This window comes from Mauremys mutica, chromosome 3, assembly GCF_020497125.1.
Source record: "Mauremys mutica isolate MM-2020 ecotype Southern chromosome 3, ASM2049712v1, whole genome shotgun sequence".
NCBI lineage: Eukaryota > Metazoa > Chordata > Testudines > Geoemydidae > Mauremys > Mauremys mutica.
Genome location: NC_059074.1, coordinates 209,841,569 through 209,859,562, shown reverse-complemented (window position 1 = coordinate 209,859,562; position 17,994 = coordinate 209,841,569). Strand labels below are relative to the sequence as shown.

General features: G+C 47.0%; 1 protein-coding gene across 1 annotated transcript in view; it reads left to right on the top strand.

The window, feature by feature from the left end:
• The window catches only part of ACSS1 (acyl-CoA synthetase short chain family member 1), a 73,149-nt gene that overhangs the window by 47,508 nt on the left and 7,647 nt on the right, over positions 1-17,994 (top strand). The window contains exons 5-10 of the mRNA XM_045011078.1: positions 1,576-1,728; positions 3,498-3,645; positions 3,957-4,094; positions 5,830-5,922; positions 14,352-14,464; positions 16,444-16,570. Coding sequence (XP_044867013.1) covers positions 1,576-1,728; positions 3,498-3,645; positions 3,957-4,094; positions 5,830-5,922; positions 14,352-14,464; positions 16,444-16,570 — 772 coding nt within the window. The remainder of the gene's footprint in view (positions 1-1,575; positions 1,729-3,497; positions 3,646-3,956; positions 4,095-5,829; positions 5,923-14,351; positions 14,465-16,443; positions 16,571-17,994) is intronic.

Below are 17,994 nucleotides of genomic sequence, written 5' to 3'. Positions count from 1 at the left end.
AGCAAGGCTGGCAGGAAGGTAGTGCTGAATGAACCTGAAAATCTGATTGCTGCTCTGGGTGAACTCGAAGATGAAAGAGGGAAGGAGTCTGCTAAGGATGAAAGATTGTAGCCAGGACTAATTCATCAGCCTCCCACTGGAATGGACTTCTGATTTTTGGGGTGGAGCATAAAGTGCTGAGATATGCACCATGAGCCCACTCCCCCTTGCCTTGCACCTTGGGTCAGTGCACCTGTGCCCAGGGGATGTAAGACCGTTAAAGCAGAATGGGAGTGTTTTCACACCCACTTTGCACAGGCGTAAATGACACCACTGGGTGGAAGGCAATAGGGAGTCAGCCTCCTGGGGCTGTATTTTCAATATAGGCCCAGGCCTGAGCAAGGAGTGGTATGTAAACTGCATCATCCCAGGAGTAGCTGTAGGCGGCACTGTGACTCAGATACCCCTGCTGAGGCAGAATTCCACCCTTATTCTCTCCATATTCCATAGGAGAGCTGGGGTATTGATTTACTGCTGACCTATACTGGCAGCAAATTGCTACCTGCCCACCATTGGGCCAGCTACTCTCCCGCTCTGGAGGGGTGAGGGTTGAAGCTAAGCCTTCACCCTCTCTCCAGTCACTTGTTCTAGGGAGGGAATAAACAGGCCAGGAACCCCACATACTCCTGCATGCCAGGCCCACGGTCAGGGTAACTTGAGTAGGGATATAAAGAGCTTATTCCCCCTCACTCCCTGGAATGTGTCCGAATTGAGCCCATAGCATCCTGAATGCCCTCTGCTGGGAGTTCTACCGATAGCTGTGCCTTGTGGGTTACATTATCCAGTAGGGAGCAAAGGATTCTTACTAGGAAGTTAGCTGGGTCTGTGTTTGGAGAGGGAAAAATAAAACGTGGATTTTCTCTTAAAAAAAAAAAGTCAAGTCTATGCTACGTATCATCAGCAGTGGCTCTCAGCTCCTTCTCTAACCAGGAAGTGGAGGCAGGTATTGGGAAATCCTAAATGTGACTTAAAATTAAACTGAGAAGTGTAAATTAGAAAAAGAAGACTCCCTAATGGAACTTGTACCCTAAAGACCTTTCTGTTATTGCAAAGTGTGGCTCATTATGGGAATCACAGTTCTATTTTCTGCAACTTTTATCCTCCCAAGATCTTGAAACCTATGAGAGTCCCTGCTGTTTTTATAGATGGCTTTATTAATCCACTTCCTTCTAACGCCTGAGACTCTCAGAAGTGTGGGCTAGAGAATGGGTGCTGCATACATGCCACATGAATGCTTATGTGGGGTGTTCTGCACACATTCTTTTGTTTCTGAGTCAGGGGAACAAAGGGTGCCTGTCATTTGAGCATCCATGCCAGGTCATTCTTCATCTGCTGTGTCCTCATGCCAGGTCATTCTTATCTACTTCTTTGCCTTTCTTTTAGTAAGTACTCAGTTCTTGCAGAAAAAGATGGCATCAGCTAAAGAAATGACAGTTCTTCTATACGTAGCTAGGACCTGGGTGAAACACTAGAATGTTATGAAAGGATTTGCTGCGGGAGGCTAATGTGTTTCTTTTGCTACTTCTCTCATCTTAGGAGATGGCCAAGGAGGCTCCTGTGTGTGCTCCTGAAAGTATGGACAGTGAAGACATGCTCTTCATGCTTTACACCTCCGGGAGCACAGGAAAACCCAAAGGGATTGTTCACACTCAGGCTGGGTATCTGCTTTATGCTGCTGTGACACACAAGGTACTTCAGCAATGTTACTTGCAGAAAAAGAACATTTGTGCTTTATCAGTATTAATGTGGGACATTTGTTTGTTTAACAAGGCTGCTTCTGTCAGTGTTTGGAAATTATGTGGCATATTGTGTGTAATCGAGTTGAAAAGTACACAAGAGCATATTAATAATTAAATAGTATTGATTTGCTTTCAGGAAGTACACAACTAGGAAATTAGCTCCCGGGGGTTGTAAAGAATCCAAATGATGCAGTGATTCCACCTGAGCATTTTGAATTCATTGGTCATTTACTGGTTTAGTTTGCACTCCAGTACTGCACTGATTGCTCTTACTGCAGAGAGGTGCTGGATTCCAAACAAGGGACCTCCTTTTGTGACGCTTGTCTGTTGAAGAGCAAACAAATTGTATTAACACTCAGGATTTCTGCCTCTGCCACTGATTTGCAATGTGATGTTGGGCAAGCCCGTTAGCCTCACTGGACCTTCATTTCCCCGTAAGCAAAATGGGGCTAATGAGACCATCCCAAAGGGGTGTTCTGAGGCTTAACTTCTTGCAGTTTCTGCTTTGAGATCCCCTCCTGAAGAGTGTAATAGAAATCCATATATTATCATACTGAAGTTTCTAGATGAGATTTCAGTTCTAGTCCCAGCCTCTCTCTCACTTGTAATTTTCTGAGATATTTGTCTTTGGGTTAATCTCAGCTCAGAGGTGAATTTTAGAACATTTGAGGATTATCCATTCAAGATGATGGGGTGAGCTGTAAAACCTTTCTCCAGTGGGGTGGAGTCATACCAGTGAGCTTTTTTTTTTCTTCAAACAGCAAGGTGGGGCACACGAATCTGTTTGCTTCTCAGTCCAAGAAGAAGGTTCCCAACTTTGGTCTAGGCATTCAGAGAGTCTTGCTTCCTTCACAGATGCTTTCCTCTTAAATGTCCTGCCTTTCAAGCACTAGAAAATGTACTGTAGGAATAATCCAGCACTGGTAAGGACACTGACTGGCTGACTGATGAGATCTTTCCTGCTGCTCCATTCTATGACCCTTTGTTTTTGATTTCAGAGTAGAGTGTTGGATTTTTGTTGTACTCTCAGTTTTTTTGATTTAAAAGGTAAATCTAGCTGTAACTTTCCAGCTCTGGTAACATGCATCAGCTGGTGCAAGAAGGTAGATTTCCTAGGCAGAACATTTTTGATGGCTGAGGAAGTATAATGAGCCCCAGATGTTTTTTATCTAAAATGTAATGTGAAAGGCTCTAAGTGTGTGGCTGGAGTGAGGAGTTCCTAGGGCAAGCTGAACGTCAGTGAGTCTCCTGCGGATACCTTCATTAATACCCACGGTATTAAACAGGAAATAAACAGAACACTTTGTAACTGTAACGTTGGTTAAATCCTGAGGACCAACCTGCCGTGAGCTCTGCCTCTCTGGGGAGCCCATTGGCATTGGTGGGGCACTGCGCAGGCACAGGTGACTTCCTACACAGGGTGGGATCACATCCTTCACTTTTACCCCGCGGATTCCCACTGAAACCAATGGGAGTTTGTCTGATTTAAGGACTAAGAACCACGGGATTGGCCCACTCCTTGGGTATGAGAGGTATTGTAGCCACCAGTCCTTAGGCCAGCCTTGCCTCTGTGCGTTTACAGCTCAGCTGTCTGTTCATGCTACTTTGTATATAAGCCTTAAGTGGTTCTTCGCTGGCTGAATTGAAATAATTGATCCTGTGCAGCATATATTAGTTCTTTCAGCATTATGAAAACAGCCTCACTATTTATCTTTGCAGCATGTGTTTGACTACCAGCAAGGCGATGTTTTTGGTTGTGTGGCTGATATTGGCTGGATCACAGGACATAGCTATGTTGTATATGGACCACTCTGTAATGGAGGCACCTCTGTCCTATTTGAAAGCACTCCACTGTATCCTGACCCAGGTGAGGGAGTGATGGTCGCAGTTTTAATTGCACATGTACACGGCTTAGGAGCCTATCAAGTGTGACCTGGCTACCATAGTGGCTGTATTCTCTTTCCTATTATCACCGGTTCCGTTTCTTCTGAGGATGTGACTATGCAAACCAGGAATGTGTATGTACCCAGCATAATAAAGGTGCCATCAGTATTATATTATAGATACAGCAAATAGTTGCTGTAGAGTTTTGTCTTAGTGTTTACTTCAGTGTGCAGCTTTTGTAACAGTAGCTTTGTTCCGAAACCAGACTAAAGAAGAATATTTGGGATTTTGCAGGTCGTTATTGGGAAACTGTACAGAGGCTAAAAATTAATCAGTTTTACGGCGCACCTACTGCTGTACGCCTGCTGCTGAAGTATGGAGATAAGTGGGTGAAGAAGTATGACAGATCTTCCTTAAAAACCCTGGGATCAGGTGAGAGGAACTAAACGGTCTTATGAAGGGAATTGTAGGGACAGATTCTCAACAGATGTAAATCTGTGTCGCTCAGTTGAAGTCAGTTGTGCTATGCCAATTTACACCAGTGGAGGATTGGCTTGGAATGGCTAAGAATAGATGTTCTTTCAAATACAGGTTTCACATACAGTTGTTTAGTTACTATTTATGTAGAAAAAATGAAGAGCCCAATGCCAGGGCAATTGAATAAATATCTTTGAATTATCCCCCATTTCCTAGATTCCTTTATGAGAATAACATTCTCCAGAAAAAGATGCCAAAGAAATTCCATTGTGCTTGTGGCATCGTAGAGCAGTAATAATTCTAAGGCTTGGGTTGCTTAGACAGCCCTTGCATCAGCATCGTTTCGATTTTCTAAATTCCCCCCAAATTACCTTCAGTTAGTACTTACATTCCCTTAGATTCTCAAACTGGGGGTCCCAACCCAAAAGAGAGGTGCGGGGGGGTCGCAAGGTTATTGTAGGGGGAATTGTGGCATTGCCACCCTTACTTCTACGCTGCCTTCGGAGCTGGGTGGCTGAAGAGCAGCAGTTGCAGGCCAGGTGCCCAGCTCTGAAAGTCGCGCCCCATCAGCAGCAGCAGTGCAGAAGGAAGGGGGGCAATCCCATCCCATGCCACCCTTCCTTCTGTGCTGCTGCCTTCAGAGCTGGGTGGCCAGAGAGTGGCAGCTGCTGGCTGAGGGCCCAACTCTAAAGGCAACAACACAGAAGTAAGGGTGGCAATACCATCCCATCCCATCCTTACTTCTGCGCCGCTGCTGGTGGCAGCTCTGCCTTGACAGCTGGGCGCCTGGTCAGCAGCCACCGCTCTCTGGCAGCCCAGCTCTGAAGGCAGCGCTGCTGCCAGCAGCAGCATAGAAGTAAGGGTGGAAATACCATGAGCCCCCTACAATAATCTTGCAACCCCTCCAACAACCCTCTTTTGGGTCAGGACCCCTACAGTTACAGCACTGACATTTCAGATTCAAATAGCTGAAATCCATTAAATTGATCATTTTTTAAATCCTATCATTGTGAAATTGACCAAAATGGACCGTGAATTTGGTAGGGCCCTAATCATATTACACAGGTGCATTAAGCTGCTTCTCATGTTTCAGCAAAATGCTATCAGTAGTTAGTAGCTGTAGACAAATTATTTATGATCAGAAATGCCTGAGGTCATGCAGTAGGCATGCAATGGATTTAGGCTTGGCAGAACTCGATTTTCCTTTTTTAAATAATTTCAATGGGTAATATTGATTATTTTTAAGCATTTTAATTTTTTTAATCTATTTAAATTTTCAAATTTGCACAAAATTATGGGTATTAAGCATTTTTTCCCAATTTTTATCAATTTACTTTTTCATAGTTGAGGGAAATTAAGGAAGGAGTTAGACAATAATTATTCAGTGACAGACTTTGAGATTTAAAAAGTTAAACACAAATTGTCAAAATCACATGTCGAAATATGCAAAGCAAATATTCTTAAATCAAACTATAATAAGTTCTCAAGCAGCATTTTTCTTACTTTGCCTATCTGTAATTTCAGTTGTTATCAATGGAAATATTTTGGATGGTTTGGTGATATTGACACCTACTGACATTTACCAATAAAATCCAATTCTTCCAAGCCTACATATATTGAAGGGAAAGCACCCTGCATACAAATCCTTTCACCGGAATTCACCCTTCTTTCTTTACTGTTTTGGATTTAGTGGGAGAACCAATTAACCATGAAGCTTGGCAATGGTTCTACAATGTAGTGGGAGACAGCCGGTGCACCCTTGTTGACACCTGGTGGCAAACAGGTAAAAAGCACTGATGGGGAAGAAGAACATGTTCACGGGGAATTATCATGGAATGGTTAGAAAGAGGTGACAACTTTGCCACCTTTCGGAGATTTTTTTTCCTGAACGCATTTTGTTAACATTTTGAGTTTTCAGCAAATTTTGATCTGCTCTTTAAACTGGCTGAAACCCAGCAATGTTTTTTCATGAAACATTTTCATTGAAATTTTGAACATTTGAAAGTTTTGAACAGCTCTAGAAGCAGAAAACAATGTTCATTGTTCAGTTGAAACTGAAAGGCTGCTGTCTGAAATGGAAACCACACAGTAGCTATTTTGAGAATTGAACTGAAACGGAACTTTTTAAAAAACTACTTAAGGTACAGCAAACTATAAGATTGAATCACAGATTGTGCCTAGGTCTTTGTTTGTCCTGTTTCCCTCTAGAAAAGAGAACTGTGTAGCCAAGGGTATTTGTTTCATGACTAGAGTTCATAGGAAAAGACAGTTACAATTGCTTTGTTTTGTTTCAGGAGGGACATGGGGAGAAGTTGTTATGCTCTTTTGCAGTTAGCTCTGCAGAGTGGCCATGTTGCGCTTAATGGGGCTTTTGCACTGAGCCATCTCGCAGAAAGCAGGAGTGCACGTCTGTAATTCGTCAGTGTGCGAGGCCGATTCTTGTGCTTCCCATCTTAATGAAGTGAGGCTTGTCTCTCAGTTACACTAAGGCAGGGGTAGGCAAACTTTTTGGTCCGAGGGCCACATTGGGGTTCCAACTGTATGGAGGGCCAGGTAGGGAAGGCTGTGCCTCCCCAAACAGCCTGGCCCCTGCCCCCTATCCGACCCCCTCCCACTTCCCGCCCCCTGACTGCCCCCCTCTCAGAACTCCTGACCCATCCAACCCCCCCTGCTCCTTGTCCCCTGACCGCCCAGACCCCTGTCCACACCCCCGCCCCTGACAGCCCCCCCAGGACTTCCACCCCCTATCCAATTGCCCTCTGCTCCTCGTCCCCTGACCACCCCCTCCCGGGACCCCCCCACCCCTAACTGCCCCCCAGGACCCCACCCTCTATCCAACTCCCCCCACTCCCTGTCCCCTGACTGCCCCGCCCCCTATCTACACCCCCACCCCCTGACAGGCCCCCCGGGACTCCCACCCCCTATCCAACCACCCTCTGCTCCTCATCCCCTGACCACCCCCCACCCCTAACTGCCCCCCCCGGAACCCCACAGCCTATCCAACCACCCCTGCTCCCTGTCCCCTGACTGCCCTGCCCCCTATCCACATCCCCGCCCCCTGACAGGCCCCCTGGGACTCCCACGCCTATCCACCCCCCCTGCTCCTGGTCCCCTGACTGCCCCCTCCCAGGACCCCCACCCTTAACCGCCCCCTGGAACCCCACCCCCTATCCACCTCCCCCCCAAAGCCCCTTTCAGAATGCGGCCCTGCGAACATGGGTGGAGGACTCAGGAGGAGCAGGGGCAGCCTCGCAGCCAGAGAGGAGCAGCGGTTTCCCCTTCAAAGCGCCGCTTCTCTCCAGCGCGGCCGCCCTGTGTCCTCCTGAGTCCTCCGCCCGCACTCCCTGTGCTCCCGCCACCTGCACCACCCGCCTGCTCCCCTCAGGCTGCAGGTGAGCCTCCCTCCCTGCTCCCCTGCTCCCACAGTACAGCCCTCCCCCTCCCTGCTTCCCTGTGCGGGAGGGATGGGGGGGTGCCGGTGCTGAGCTGCCCGAGTGCCTGGCCCTGGGGCCCCCTGTTGTTGGGGGGCCCCATGCCAGTGCACCCTGTGTTCACTGGTAAATCCGCCCCGAGCCGCGCCACCCGGCCGGAGCCAGCCACGCTGCCGCGCTGCCCAGAGCGCTGGCGGCACGGCGAGGTGAGGCTGCGGAGGAGGGGGGGCTAGTTTCCCCGGCTGGGCAGGACGGGCCCGTGGGCTGGATGTGGCCTGCGGGCCATAGGTTGCCTACCTCTGCCCTAAGGCCATTTTGCAGTGCTCTAGCAATGGAAAGGTGCCTTAACTTGGATGTAAATATAATCTGCTCCTTCGGTGTCTTTACATGACCAGAGTGGTTTAGGGCGGGTTTAGTGTGAGTGACAGTCAGGCCCATATTGTTAATCTGTTGCCTGGATTGGCTATGTCTAGTCCCAGAGGGTATATCTAAACTTGGGGCTGGCTCGTGCCAGCTGACTCAGCCTGAGCCCCACAAGCCCAGGAGCGTTTTAATTGAGGTGTAGACGTCTGCATTTGGGATGGAGCCCAGGCCCTGGGACTCTCCCCCTTGTGGTGTCCAAGAGCCCAGGCTCCAGCCCGAGCCCAAACATCTGTACCCCAATTAAGCAGCCCTGCAAGCCCAAGTCCCACGAGCCTGAGTCAGCTGACATGGGCCAGCCGCAGGCATTTCATTGCAATATAGACATACCCTGAGGTCACTACAGAAAAACGCAGTCATCTTGACTGTTCTTACTGCAGGACTTCGCTGAGGTAAATCCTCCTCTAGACCCTTGCCTGCTCATACCCCAACAACAGGCTCCTGTTCTTCCCCGTCATGGGATGGTGGGAGAGAATCACTTCCTTCTCTCGCTGAACAAGGACTCAGTGGTAGGCCTGGTCTGCACTGGGGGGGGCGGTGTCGATGTAAGATACGCAACTTCAGCTACGGGAATACCATAGCTGAAGTCGCCGAATCTTATTCCGACTTACCTCCCATCCTCATGGCGCGGGATCGATGGCCACGGCTCCTCCGTCGACTCCACTACTGCCGCTTGCTCTGGTGGAGTTCCAGAGTCGACGGGGAGTGCGTTCGGGGATTGATATATCACGTCTAGACGAGATGCGATATATCGATTCCCAGTAAATCGATTGCTACCCGCCGATACAGCGGGTAGTCTGGACGTACCCTTAGTTCTGGCTCCCTTTCTGTGCTTCACAAAGACTTACAGCTTCAGCCTTGAACCTTCCCCAGCTCCCCTCCTGCCTGACTTAAAGAAATAGTCCACATAGCCGCACATGGCCCTCTCCCTCTCCTCTGCCAAAGGAGACCCCTCCCACTTCCCTAGCCTCCCATCCACTGGCGATGCAGCGGGTGAATTGATGACCATAGTGTCAGCTCAATTTCATCTTTCACAATCAATGTAATTTACTTTATTAATTGGCCTTTGTCCTCTATGGAACATAGTCTTTGGAAGCAGTGTTATGTCACCAGAGAATAAAACTGAACAGGCATAAAAATTAGCAAACCATACTTTAAGAATCCATTTGAAAGTATTTGGGTGAGTCGATAAGGTGAGAGGGGGATTATGAGAGAGAATTTGTGTGTGTGAGAGAGAGGGAGATTAAGGTAGCTCTTAGGCTATTAGTGGCAGGCACAGCTGTACTGATGCCTCTGTAAGATCTCTTGTGTAGCTGCTCTATGCTGACAGGAGAGAGCTCTCCTGTCGACATAACTAAACCAGCCCCAGTGAGTGGTGGTAGCTGCGTCGGCAGGAGAAACTCTCCCACCAACATAGCACAGTGCACATGACCACTTATGCTGGCAAAACTTATGTCGCTTGCGGGGATGTTATTTTCACAGCCCTGAGTGACGTAAGTGGTAGTGGAGGCTTGGCCTTAGTGTTAATATATTAGGCAGTGGTGTCTGTGCTGTGAGTGATAATATGATTCAAAGCTGGTGTGATTTTCAGGTCTAGTTTTAAATGATGTAGAATAGAGACTAGACTGTTTAGCTTTTGAATTAGAGTGACACCAAAGGTAAACTGTTGTAAAAGATTCTAGAGGCACTAAATTATATTATAGAATAAATAAGGGCTGTTCTTAGAAACACGTCTCTTAATAGGGCATTTCAGTGCTTAGATTCTTCTTTCTCTGTCACACAAAGGGTATGTGGCTTCTGCTAATGGAGTTGCTCCTGCTCCCATTAAAAAAAACCCAGCAAAACTCTCATCAACTTCAGTCGGAGTAAGATTATGAGTGTTTGCCAGGTAGCTAGACATATTCACATTGAATCATGTGTTAACTTTTCTGGGTCACTACTTTTTGTTAACTCTTTTCTACTAATTTGTAAGTAAAGTTTGACCCAAGAATGGATTGTGAGTTGCTCCACAAGTTGTTGTCAGAGTGGTACCGGTGTGGTGCTCTGCTTTCTCCAATGTTGATATCACTCGGCTGCGTGCGTGAGTTCCCTCTGTGTGCTGCCCCAGCTCTGCAGATAGCTGACACAGCAGACCCGACGAGAACCCCCAATAACCACAGAGTCCAGTAAGATGCAAAGTCACGTCGACTAGGTTTATTGCGACCTCGGACACAATGGCAGTTCCCCGTAGATTACTTAGTCTACCGGGCATACTACGAGAAAGTGCCTCTTGGCAATGGACCCGGCTCAGTCAGTGGCGGGAGTGTCCACTGCCCCCTCGGCCGGACAAAGGCACCTCCCCAGGGATGCATTCTTACACACAGATACAAACAAGTTACACATCACACCTGACGTATGCTTCCACGTAGCAAGGTACAACCCCTCTACGTATTTAGGTGCCGCCTTCTACCTTGTACATGTTGGTTCGATCAAAACAACTCTATCCATCATTTTACCCTTTTGCCCCTGTCATTGGGATGGGCCAGCCTGTTCTTTATTATCTGTGTGGAATGTGCAAGTATGTAAATGTTCAGTACCTTTTAGATACGTATCAGCCCTTTCCTTGCCAGCTTCTGTGAGCAGGGCCTGCCTCTGGCTCACAGCTTAACTTTGCTTTATGTTAGCAAAGTCTTGACCATTACTTTAGCTCAGGCCTCATACTGGGCCTCTGATACCAAGGTTTATATCTTAGGGCCTCCTCTTACTACATTACTAGATTTATTGAATGGAAAGACAGAAGCAGAAAGTAGATAAGGAACACAGGAGGGTAAGGCTTTAAATAAGAGCCTTTCTGCATAGAAATTCCATTTGTGCCTCTTTCTTAAGAGCCAGATCATACCTTCTGTGATAAAGCCCACAAGAAGTGCACAGATGGTCCAGGAAACTCTGTGAGTTCAGCTGGTGAAATTGCTAACTGGTGTTCCCCTCCGAGTGGAGGGGGCAAGGGGCGCCCAACCCAGCAGATCCTCCGCCTAGGCAGCATGGCTCACCAAGGAGTCCTGCTGATATTGGGTACCTCAGTCACGACTGCATCCTACTCTTCCCCAGAGCAGAGTTAATGCCCCTGCAGAGTCAGCTAAGGAACACACTTTGTTTCTAAGACCAAGAAAATCTGTGTTGGTCTCCGAAGTACTGAATGTACTGGGCAGTACAGAATAGAACTGCGGTGGCTTTGGCTTCATTGCAGTGCTACAAACTCTATGGGAGGAGTGTAGGAGCACTCAAAATGGGTGGGGGAGGAGAGGAGGTTTTGGTGACTGTCAACAGGAAATAGTTAAGGAAATAGGTGAAACAAGAAGCATGCATGTGTGATATTTAAGCAAAAGTCTGTTTGTGCTTTACACATTGCAGAGGTATTCAAAGACTTGAGTGACAATTCCTGAGAGATTCTGTCAAGGTCATTATCAGCTTGGACTATGTGACAAGCAAATGCAAGGTGTGCACGTTCAAAGTCCCCACACACCACGGTACCTGACTTTCTCGGCTTTGGATGGATTTAGTTTGTGCAATGTGCCGCTTTGGAGTGGATTGTTCCTCTTTCTGGAGTTCTTTGCCTTCTCTTAATTAAAGACCAATTTAGTTAACTGCCGTAAAACCCCTGCACGGACACACTGGGGTTTAAATCTGGCTTGTGTCAATTTAGCTGAAGTTGGCTCTTTACCACGATAAGCTAAATTGCTGAGTTTAATAGTGTCCACACAGAAATGTGCACTGGTTTAACTAGATCAGTGGAAAAAACATCCCTTTAATTCCATCAGTGCACACTGGCGCATGGGCTCTGCCTAAGGTACTGCCTGCTGTGCATCAGGGTGGAAAGCTGTAATTTCCTCCCACGCTTTGCATTGTCTTGCCTTTGTTTTATCTTTTTACTTTCTTCAGGGATTTTTCCCCATTCCCCCCACTACCGCTGTGCATCTCCCCCTTGGATCTGCACTGCTCTCCTGGCTTTTATGTAGCCAGTCACTGTGCTGTGTAGCAGGTGGCATGGTCTATATTTTAAATGTTGTTTGACAGTAGTGATTTTAATTAGTGTTCAGTTGTAAAGAACATCCACCACAACGGAGCTAAACAGACATATTGTACATGCAGCATGAGCTTCGTACTCTGTCGCCTTCATTACTGTGAAATATTAGATGCAGTCCTCCCTGGATTCTATCTGTGCTAGCGGAGGATGGTGTATGCTTTCTGAAATAGGGAAGTGCTGGCAGGCCTTGCAGCAGTCGTGTCGCATTGCACAGAAGTTTCTGATGTGTACACTGTCCCTGAGGAAGAGACTTCCCAAAGCATTTCCCATTTGATATATAAGCCAGCCAGCTCTGGGGCCTTTTTTCAGTGGAGTGATACTTCAGCTTTATGGTTCCACCTAGAGATACCTTCTTCTCCTCCTAGTTATAGAGAAGAGACTAGAGGCAAAATCATAGGCTCTGTCTGTGTAGTCACTGAAGCCAGTGGAGCAATGTGGATTTACACCAGTCAAGGACATAGCTCATATATTTTTAAAGCCTAATATTCCAGTCTCTTTGCTTCTGTTTTGTGCATCTGAATTAGTGTCAGGATATAAAAGATCTGATTAAGGTTGAAATCTCTGATCTGATTTAACATTCATCCCAGCAGAAATGAGGAAAGAATGATTAAGAGGCTCAGTTCAGAATGGAAAATAATCTCAGGATGCCCCTAATGGGTGGGCTATTCTAATACTGTGTAATAATAGTAATTTAGTCTCACAAAGCGCTTTGCATACAAATTCCTCAAAGTGCTGTAAAAACAGCACAAGGAAATAAATCCCCTAATATTTTGTGCTTCTATCCCCACTGCTACAATCCCTTGTGGGGTAGGAAATGGGGCTGAACAGCATTTTCCAGGTAGCATCATGTATAAGAAAGGAATCTGAAAATGTGTAAGTGCCACATTAGTGCTCACTACAGTCAGCTCTTGTTGATTTCCATGGAATTAATTTATTCCCTGGATAACTCTAGGAGTGCGTGTGTTAATTTAGGATCACACTCTAGGAAGAGAGTGCATAGGCTGAACCAATGGGCTGCTTCTTCTTAGAAATGTACTCGCTAGGCCGCAGCTGCTCCTACAAAGTATATGGGCCACTGCTTCCCTTCCTGCATGGGGCTTTGGCCACTGCTCCTGCAGCTTTAAAGTCAATGGGAGCTTTGCCATTGATGTCAGGGAGCACAGGACCAAGCCCTTGGAGTCAGTTACCCCGATGCAGTGCACTGTGATAGTCCTCTGCACCTGAGGCCAGCTGCTTCCTTCGGCCTCATTATTTCTGACTGTCATCTCTTTATAAAGATGGACACCTCCTTTTGTGTGGCTTATGAGGGCCAAGACATCCAGATGTTTTGCACTGATATGTCAGCCAACCTTCACTTAATGGTTTTGGGCATCCTGGTGTTCAAAAGACACAGATGTGCAGAGAGTTTAGAGGAGAGCAAACTTAGTGGTGAAGGGTTTAGAAAATAATGTGCAGGAAGGAAGTCAAAGAGAAGAGAAGAGGAAAGGAATGCACATATTAATTATTCTTCCAATGTTGTCGTTATGGCACCACCTAGAGACCAGAGCCCCACTCTACTAGCCACTGTGCAAACAACAGAAAGAGGATCGCTGGCCAACAATCGACGTTTGTTGAGCTACAACAGGTGGATGTGGCAGATGGGGTGCGCACAGGTAACAATGATACAGTTATGAACAGTGTGACAAGCAGGAGTCACAGCTCACCAGTGGCTAACCATTGACAAGTGTTTTGTAGGCATCATGGCACAGGTGGGCGTGGGTTTAAAGGAGAGGTTTAAAGGAGAATATGATAATGTAGCAGCTGTTGTTTGGATTTTCAAAATCATTTCTGAGCTCAGATCTTTCCTGACTTTGTACACGGCACTATCTGCCCAGCCGATGGAGAGGAACTGTATTGTGTATACTGTGGGTACTGTTTGGTAAAGCAGTATCTCTGCCTCAGAGTGCTATAGAGGCAAGGGGGTGAGGTAACATCTTCGATTGGACCAACTTCGGTTGGTGAGAGAGGCGAGCTTTCGAGCTGCACAGAGCTCTTTTCAGGTCAGCTCGGTGTAAGCTCGAAAGCTGGTCTCTCTCCCCGACAGAAGTTGGTCCAATAAAAGGTATCACCTCCCCTGCCTTGTCTCTAATATCCTGGGACCATCACATTCACTCCAACAATCAAAGTGTTTTTAGCTGGGAGGGTGTCTGTAATTTGCTGGTCTTGTGTAGCTGAGAAAAGTAGGTGCTTGCTTTCACCCAGCCTCACCTGCCATTCCAATGTGTCCCAGCCTCTTTTACTTTCCCATTGTTCTTCCAGAAACAGGCGGCATCTGCATTGCTCCCCGGCCCTCGGAGGAAGGAGCTGACGTCATTCCTGCTATGGCAATGAGACCGTTCTTTGGGATTATACCTGCACTGATGGATGAGAACGTGAGTTGGGCCTGTGCTCTGCCACTGGGGGCAATAGTGCAAAGGCAGGAAAAGAGGTGCCGGAGATGCTGCCCTGGGGTTGTCTGGCTAATTCCCCTATTTCATGCCAAAAGCATTTAGGAAAATGTTTTGTGCCTCATCTGTTCCAATGATACAGTAGGGAATCAAGCCATATTCATGCAGATTGAAATATTCTAGTTAGAAAGCCAATGGCGAGTAGCGAGGTAATGTTTTTGGTCTGGCCCCTATGTGATAGTGATGATTGTATAATGTAAGTGCCAATACTGCAGACACTCATACAGGTGTGTAACTTTACTCACGCATAGTCTCGCTGGAGCCAACGGGACTGGCATGAGTGAAGTGCACTGGGAACACAGCCAACTTACAGCTTTGTAGGGAATTGTTCTCCTTAAAATGTTTGCTGAATGTGCATTGTACCCAATGAACCCCCCTGTGATCTCCGTATAACCAGTGCCCTGCGCAGTGCCCACTAGAGTCAGGCTCGGCGTGTCTGTCTGTGGACATTCATTGATACTGCTGAGAAATAGGTATTCTGAAAGTTGGGTACATGACCTTAGACAAAATGTTTCCATTGTTAGCGGACCCTTTTCCCACAGTGAGAATATTTTCATTGCCGAGTGGTGAGGCAGTGTTGTCTAATACCTTGGGCACAGGGCGAAGACCCAAAACGTCTGAGCTCCAGGCCAGTTTGTATTGTTGATTTGGGGCCTGACCTGTGTGGCCAGTGCTCCATAGGCAGCAGTGGATTTTGCCATGGGCTGAGGGGATTGAAAACTTGGGGCCATGCTGTGTAGCCTTAGGCAAGTTGCTTAGGACTGGGTTTTCAAAGGTATTTTGATGCCTAGTGGGATTTTCCAAAGCACCTAAGCATGTGAGGCACCTAACGCCCATTCAAATAACAAGACTTAGGCACTAAGCCTGCTTGGATACTTCACAAATCCTGCTAGGCACCTATCTGTGTCTTGGGCGAGTAAATACCTTTGAAAACCTGACCCTTAGCCTCTCTGCCTCAGTTTCCTGAGCTATAAAATAGGAAGAATAATACTTAACTCCTCTTCACAATGTCTGTCTGCGGCAGGCAGATAATTGGTGATGTGGCAGGTGCAGTAACTTCCTGAGTGAGGGAGAGGAAGGGAATCAAGTTCACGACTGTGGTTTGGGTTGTGGGAGTTACTGATGCTCTGCCCTTTCTTCACATTGCTCGGCGGTATCTTTGCTCTGAGGGGCCTTGGCCTCTCTAGCCAACAGCTGTTCTGGAGCTGTTAGCAGTCCACTCAGCCTGGCTGTCAGGTGGCTTAGGAAGGACACTGCCCTCCCACAGGAGGCTGTGGCCCAGGGACATGTTGGTGAGAGTTGGGAGGGTGGGATGGAGAGTGGTGATGTGGTGCTGTTGCAAGGACACTCAGGGCTGCCCTGTGCCTGTACTGGGCACAGAGTCAGCCGTGGCAGCTCTGGGATCAAGAAGGTGCCAGCCCTTCTGCCACTGAGCTGGGCTCTGCTCTGGCACCAGTTTGAATCCAGCATATGGACCATAATGCTGAAGAGTGGGATTCTGTGAGTCTTGTATTGTTCTTTGCACTCCAAGGGGTCACCTGTCTTTCCTTTTGTCTGAATAGCGTATTAGTCATAGAATCAGATGCTGTTATTTGGGTACATGAACGATGAAAGCATGACACAGACAATGCACAGTAATTCCTCTAGTGGGTACATTTCCCCCCCACATGTTCAATTGCTGCCAAAATGTGAGTGGGAAACATTAAGAATAAACCATTGCAATAATAGACACGGAGTCTGCAAATCTGCAGAATGTGAAGGAGTGACACCTTTGAAGTCAATGTAAAACTGGGGTAAAATCAGAATCCGCTCCACATAGCTAGATCGTACTAACCAGCTACTTTCCTTTAATCTGGGATGTTTCCCATCTGGTCTGATGATCCTTCCTGTGCTTGGACCAACAGGGAAGAGTTATAGAAGGAAATGATGTTTCTGGTGCTCTATGCATTGCACAGCCCTGGCCTGGCCTGGCAAGAACCATCTATGGAGATCATCAGAGATTTATAGATACTTATTTCAAAATGTATCCAGGTAAGGAGGGTGTCAGGGAAGAATGATGGACTACAGTATCGGTACCCAGCAGGTTTTCAGCAGTGCTGTATACTAGTGAATTGGCTACTGTGCATCTTTACAGCTGCCCTCTACCGGATTGAATCAAAACTGCTTAAATGCAGTAGTGGTTTACAGGTCTGGCTACACAGCAAAGAAGAACCCGTGGCTGGCGCTCAGGCTGCAGGGCTGTTTCATTGCTGTGTAGCTGTCTGGGATCAGGCTGCAGCCCAAGCTCTGGGACTCTCCCACCCCACAGTCCTACAGCCTGGGCTCCAGCCCAAGCCCAGACATCTACCCAGCAATGAAACAGCCCCGCAGCCTGAGCCCCAGGAGCCTGAGTTGGCTGGCACAGGCCAGCCGTGGGTTTTTCTCTGCAGTGTAGACGTACTCGTAGAGCCAGAGGATTTGGTCTTCTTCCAGCTGGTGCAATGAGGTTGCAGTGACTCTGGGTTGCAGCACAATTATAATAATGAAGACTTAGGGAGTGATGAATTTGTTACAAACCAAGTTGTTTTGCTTAGAAAGTTGTTTTTCTCTGTTGCGAAAATAAGACTGACCAAAAATATCCTCTTATTATCATGCCACCAAAAATATCTTTGTTCTGTGGTCATCTTGCACTGTCTTGCTGGGAGTTAATTCATCCTGGCAAACACCACCATCTAATTTCACCCATCGTTTCCAGTGCTGCCTTACAGTATCTAGAAACGATTGCAGGAATGACCCAAAGAAATGTGGAGAAGCATCGATGGATTGGTAGTGGAATAGGGGAAAAAACCCATCTTCACAGCACGTGTCAGAAAATTCATGTGTTCGGCAATACCTGCATTTGTCAGAACCAGCTGATCTTTTTCTCTTCAGCAGATGGTTTCCAAGTGTCAGAATTCCACATCCTCAAAATCACTTCCTTTGAAAGTAGTATTTCTTTTAATAGATAAAGATGAAAAGATTCCTCTGACAGTCTTTCTGCCACTGATCAGAGTACTGAAGCTGGGGTGTTTGACATCCACACAAACCTGTTTGTGTGCATTATGATAGGCACAGGTTGTGTGTTCAAACAATCTTACAAGTGTGTTTGTTTTTAATAATTCAAAGTAACCATCAGGAAGTCAGTGCAATCTCACAGGTAGAACACTGGAATGGAACTCAAGATTATTGGATTCTTTTCCCAGCTCTGTCAATACCTCACTGTGTGACCTTGAGTAGATCAATCCCCTTTACTGATTATACTTTCTTACCTCTCAAGGGTGTTATGAAATGTGGGGCTTGTCTACATGGCCAGTTAATATGTGTCAAACTAGTGTGCTATAGATTCCCTCCCTGGCTGGCCATTGATTTGCCATGTAGATAAGCCCCAGGTGTCTTGAGTCCTGCTCAGGTGCTCTATCCACTGGACCATGCGGCCT